Below are 6,000 nucleotides of genomic sequence, written 5' to 3'. Positions count from 1 at the left end.
AACCTTTGTGATGACTGTAACTGGTATCTTGATGGTGCATTGTTAAGTTCGGAGGTTAACACTCTAAACAGCTCATGTTCCGATCCCTGCAAAAACGTCAACCGGGGTGCCATTGTCTTTTTTTATTGGTCAACATGGAAAAAACATGAGGGGTAACTCCGTCGTTTTTTATCGGCCGTCATGAAATAAATATAAGGGGAAAACACTGTCGATATTTATCAAATAAAACATAGGGGGTGACACTGTCATTTTTCTTTGGTCGTCATGAAAAAAACTATAAGGGGTAACACTGTTGTTTTTTATTGGTCGTCATGAAAGAAAACATAAGGGGTAACACTGTTGTTTTTTATTGGTCGTCATGAAAAAAAACATAAAGGTGGTAACACTGTTGTTTTTTTTGGTCGTCATGAAAAAAAACATAAGGGGTAACACTGTTGTTTATTATTTGTCGTCTTGAAAAAAAAAAAAAGGGAAATAATTGAAATACACACATACATTTGTGTAATGTCATGTATATCCTCTTTAATGATGATTGATTTTTGTGTATTGTCATCGTCTCAGTGGTGCAGTGGGGTGCACTCTGCCTAAGCCCCTGGAGACCGGGGTTCAAGTCCGGTTGATGACATCTGTTGGAAGTTTCTTATCTCTATTTCATGCGAATTATAAATTCAAGTATAACCTTTGTGATGACTTTAAATGGTGTCTTGATGGTGCATTGTTAAGTTCGGAGGTTAACACTCTAATCAGCTCATGTTCCGATCCCTGCAAAAAAGTTGACAGGGGTGCCACTGTTGTTTTTTATTGGTCGACATGGAAAAAACATGAGGGGTAACTGTCGTTTTTTATCGGCTGTCATGAAATAAATATAAGGGGAAAACACTGTCGATATTTATCAAATAAAACATAGGGGGTGACACTGTTGTTTTTCTTTGGTCGTCATGAAAAAAAACACAAGGGGTAACACTGTCGTTTTTATCAAATGTTTTTTTTTTTTTATTGGTCGTCATGAAAAAAAACATAAGGGGTAACACTGTTCCTTTTTTTATTGGTCGTCATGAAAAAAAACATAAGGGGTAACATTGTTGTTTTTTATTGGTCGTCATGAAAGAAAACATAAGGGGTAACACTGTTGTTTTTTATTGGTCGTCATGAAAAAAAACATAAGGGATAACACGGTTGTCTTTGTCAAATAAAATATAAGGGGTAACACTGTCGTTTTTTTTCATGACGACCAATAAAAAACGACAGTGTTACCCCTTGTGTTTTTTTTCATGACGACCAAAGAAAAACAACAGTGTTACCCCCTATGTTTTATTTGATAAATATCGACAGTGTTACCCCTTATGTTTATTTCATGACGACCAATAAAAAACAGCAGTCTTACCCCTTATGTTTTTTTTCATGACGACCAATAACACTGTCGTTTTTCTTTGGTCGTCATGAAAAAAACCATAAGGGGTAACACTGTTGTTTTTTATTGGTCGTCATGAAAGGAAACATAAGGGGTACCACTGTTGTTTTTTATTGGTCGTCATGAAAGAAAACATAAGGGGTAACACTGTTGTTTTTTATTGGTCGTCATGAAAAAAAACATAAGGGGTAACACTGTTGTCTTTGTCAAATAAAATATAAGGGGTAACACTGTCGTTTTTTATCAGTCATCAAGAAAAAAACAAGGGGTAACACTGTTGTTTTTTTTCATGACGACCAATAAAAAACGACAGTGTTACCCCTTATGTTTTTTTTCATGACGACCAATAAAAAACGAAACATGAGGGGTGACACTGTCGTTTTTCTTTGGTAGTCACGAAAAAAAACATAAGGGGTAACACTGTTCCTTTTTTTATTGGTCGTCATGAAAAAAAACATAAGGGGTAACACTGTTCCTTTTTTTATTGGTCGTCATGAAAAAAAACATAAGGGGTAACACTGTTGTTTTTTATTGGTCGTCATGAATAAAAACATAAGGGAGGCACTGTTGTTTTTTATTGGTCGTCATGAATAAAAACATAAGGGAGGCACTGTTGTTTTTTATTGGTCGTCATGAATAAAAACATAAAGGGGGTAACACTGTTGTTTTTTATAGGTCGTCTCTTCTGTGGTATCGTTGTTTTTGGCCAGGTACACGTGGTTTATTCAGGTAAAACTGTTGCCAGATCGGATTGGCCAATTTCCGCCTAAAAACCGTCTAATCATCTTCAGCCAGCCCAAAACGCATATTGCCAGAAAACGGATTAACCATATATTTTTGCAATGGCAAATACACACCTTAATAAAACCTTGACTATGAACATCTTTCAGACACACAAAACACACAAGGTCTGTGTAAAGAACAGACAGCAGCAGAAAATGGGTCTTCAATGAGATGACATTAATACACAAAATAGGCAAGTAAAATGCCAATGCCTGAGCACAATAAACACCTGAATGCAAACTCAATGTTTTTTCAAACCAGCCTAAATTCTATGTACCCACCCCATGCGGGTACATACTTGGCCTGGGAGGAATGAACCCCTGAAAAAGCCTGATCTTTCTAGAGATTTACAGATGGACTCCAACAGGTGACAATTGTCTGGCCACTGGGAAAGGGATCATGCAGAGTCCAAGACACCGCACCTGGAGGTAATTCAGCTAATTTTTCGAGCACCTGACCAGCGACCAGTGCTCCGAAGCACCTGGTTTTGTGTCGCTGCACAGGCCACAGGGCTTTCGGGGTGCTGGCCTGCTGATGGTTAAAGCTGCTTTTGGAGGAGCAAATATAAAGGCTAGTAAAAAATAAAGTATGCCTTACATCAAGTATGAGATCGACATAGGCAAAAAAAAAAAAAAAACGTTCACCTCGATCAAGGCTTTTGTGCTCTCCTTGAAAGGTGGTAAAGTGCACCAAAGACTGCCATGTTCCAACTGCGGGATCTGTTTGCGAGTGGTGTGGTGGTGACGTATATCATACGCGTCGAGAGCAGCGGTTGTATTCCACAAAGCGCCCTACACAAAACTAACCGTATCAAACTCCTAAATTCTAGTTTTTTTGGCATGAACATTTTTCATTTAAATCCACAAACATGTGTAATCCGGGGCATATAAAGACTTGATCAGAAAATAATTACTTTCTCATTCATTTTTTTCAGTCTCATAGGTAGGTCCCATGAGCAATGGCGACTTACGAGCTCTATACCTGCAATTAACCCTTAATCATGCGGCTATGGATCATGGTAGTCCGCAAAATTAGGTACAAATGCTCTCTTGTTGTAGACGTGTGTGTGCTGAATGTTGTCGCTAGTAAAATCAAGTCAAGCAGTACACAATACATGGAAGTTACATTTGTAATTTTATTGACCAAACCGACAACATGTTAATGATCAAGGGTTCACTTCCATCCCTTGTACCCTCCATATACAGCACTCACCGAGGGCTTTCCCCCTGATACTTGCTGCCTAGCGGTAGGCTACTGGTAATACCTAGTGGGAAAGCTCTGGGCTTGTTGTCCATATCCTGATGGCATTCCCAGACTGGCCATCTGGACGCTCTGAGGAGAGGCTCCCTGCTGCTGCTGCTGCCACACTGGTTGCACGCTGTCCCACTCCTGCTGTTGCCCCTCCCACTGCTGCTGCTGCTGTTGCCCCTCCCACTGCTGCTGCTGCTCACTGCTGCTGCGAGGAGAGTCATAAACGATGTAGTGGTTCTCCTGCGAGTCATCTCTGCCATTCTCCAAGCTACTGGTGTAGTCAGTGTAGGTTCCTGTAAGGTACTGGCCTCTGAGGAACCTCATATTGAAAGGAAAGGAAGACCCCCGGGAAAAGGCACTGGGCATGGAGGCTCCTAGTTGAGGGGCGCTGGCAGCCCATGGAGGGGTGCCTTTTTCCTGGGTCTCAGACTCGTAGGCACCTTTCTCGTTCGTGGCCTCAACCTGGAGCAGCTCTCCTGGGAAGGACTCTGGGGGAGGAGGTAAAGCAGATGGGCTGCCATTACTGGTGGATGAACCACCTTGCCCTCCGGAGAAGGTGATAGGAGACATAACCCAGGAGCCATCTAGAAAGTAAAAAAATGAATACAAGGTAGCCGTGAGTGTGAACCCATGGATAAAACCTTAGTCTTTCATAGAGCTCAAAACCAAAATGCTTTTTAATTTTACAATTCATTTAACATTGCTAACAGGAGTACGCTTGCATATTTGTATTATTCGTTCAAGGTTACCTTGAGATGCTCCATGTTTGGAATCTGGGACATATCCAGGAGGAGGAGCCATAGCAGACCCATCCTGGTATCCATGGCCAGACTGGGAACTGGTACCTCCATAGCCAGGGTTTACCTCTACCTCAGACTGGTAGACTCCTGGCGCTTTATAAGAGCCACCGCCAGTGGACCCAGCTTTATACATGGGGCCTAAACATAAGCAAAGATCAGCCACACATGTGAACACATTAAAGTGAATTTAAACAAAAAGCTACACTTTAATAATATACATACCATTTTTAAGAGGTCTACATTCGATATCCCAAAGCAGGACTGCTTGGATGATGACACTAAAACAGAACAAATGTTAAAAAAACAAAAACATTATTAATCATGAAACATTGCTAAATCCTCCTCGCTTACCATGTAATTAGAAATGCTGCCATGGTTCCAAATGGAATTTAGCACATTCTTCCTAAAGGGTTGAGGAGGGTTTTTAAATGTTGGCGGCCACCAGCTGACCAATCAAAGCATAATGAGTTGATGATGAACAGCTGTCACTCATTGATTGTGTAAGAAGTGGAAATGGGAACTCACCCCATATCGTCTCACGTTAAACCATTGAGGAAGCTTTACGTTTACAATCACATAAGCTTGAGTCAAAAGTCAAAGAAAAAAGTGACTAAGTGATACAAAAAGTAATAAATTAAATAATATAATTAAACATATCGGTTTTATCTTTATTTTACACTGAATTTGCACTGAATTCTAAATCACATTGCAGCTGGAATATCAACAGCATCTGAATCATCTTTATAGTTTGACTTTTGCTATATAGTTAACTGGTTTGATATAACCACCATTACTTTAATAATGAATAACAGAGATTAAAATGCATTATGCATTGTTATAAAGGCTGTGAAGCAATAGGAAAAGGTTTTTTTAGGTTAATTTGTAATTGTAAATAGTGTCGATTTGATGTCTCAACAGGCCAATAAACGGCCAATAAAAAACGACAGTGTAACACTGTCGTTTTTATCAAATGAAACATGAGGGGTGACACTGTCGTTTTTCTTTGGTAGTCACGAAAAAAACCATAAGGGGTAACACTGTTCCTTTTTTTATTGGTCGTCATGAAAAAAAACATAAGGGGTAACACTGTTCCTTTTTTTATTGGTCGTCATGAAAAAAAACATAAGGGGTAACATTGTTGTTTTTTATTGGTCGTCATGAAAAAAAACATAAAGGGGGTAACACTGTTGTTTTTTTTGGTCGTCATGAAAAAAAACATAAGGGAAATAATAGAAATACACACATACATTTTAATGTCATGTATATCCTCTTTATTGATGATTGATTATGGTGAATTGTCATCGCCTCAGTGGTGCAGTGGGGTGCACTCTGCCTAACCCCCTGGAGACAGGGGTTCAAGTCTGGTTGATGACCTCTGTTGGAAGTTTCTTTTCTCTATTTCATGCGAATTATAAAGTCAAGTATAACCTTTGTGATGAGTTTAACCGGTGTCTTGATGGTGCATTGTTAAGTTCGGAGGTTAACACTCTAAACAGCTCATGTTCCGATTCCTGCAAAAACGTTGACAGGGGTGCCACTGTCGTTTTTTATTGGTCAACATGGAAAAAACATGAGGGGTAACTCTGTCGTTTTTTATCGGCCGTCATGAAATAAATGTAAGGGGAAAACACTGTAGATATTTATCAAATAAAACATAGGGGGTGACACTGTTGTTTTTCTTTGGTCGTCATGAAAAAAAACACAAGGGGTATACTGTCGTTTTTATCAAATGAAACATGAGGGGTAACACTGTCG

At 39.6% G+C, this 6,000-nt stretch overlaps 1 protein-coding gene across 1 annotated transcript; it reads right to left on the bottom strand.

Moving 5' to 3' along the window:
• Nucleotides 1-3,309: 3,309 nt before the first annotated feature.
• Nucleotides 3,310-4,655, bottom strand: LOC132464260 (uncharacterized). Its single transcript, XM_060060543.1, has 4 exons — nt 4,597-4,655; nt 4,468-4,523; nt 4,195-4,383; nt 3,310-4,029 (listed from the first exon to the last, which is right to left on the bottom strand). The coding sequence occupies exons 1-4, from the start codon at nt 4,617-4,619 to the stop codon at nt 3,446-3,448; spliced, it is 852 nt and encodes a 283-aa protein (XP_059916526.1). The 5' UTR covers nt 4,620-4,655; the 3' UTR covers nt 3,310-3,445.
• Between the last annotated feature and the right edge of the window lie 1,345 nt (nt 4,656-6,000).

Source organism: Gadus macrocephalus, chromosome 9 (genome assembly GCF_031168955.1).
Source record: "Gadus macrocephalus chromosome 9, ASM3116895v1".
NCBI lineage: Eukaryota > Metazoa > Chordata > Actinopteri > Gadiformes > Gadidae > Gadus > Gadus macrocephalus.
The sequence above is the reverse complement of the archived record's forward strand: the minus strand, read 5'-3'. Positions and strand labels throughout refer to the sequence as shown.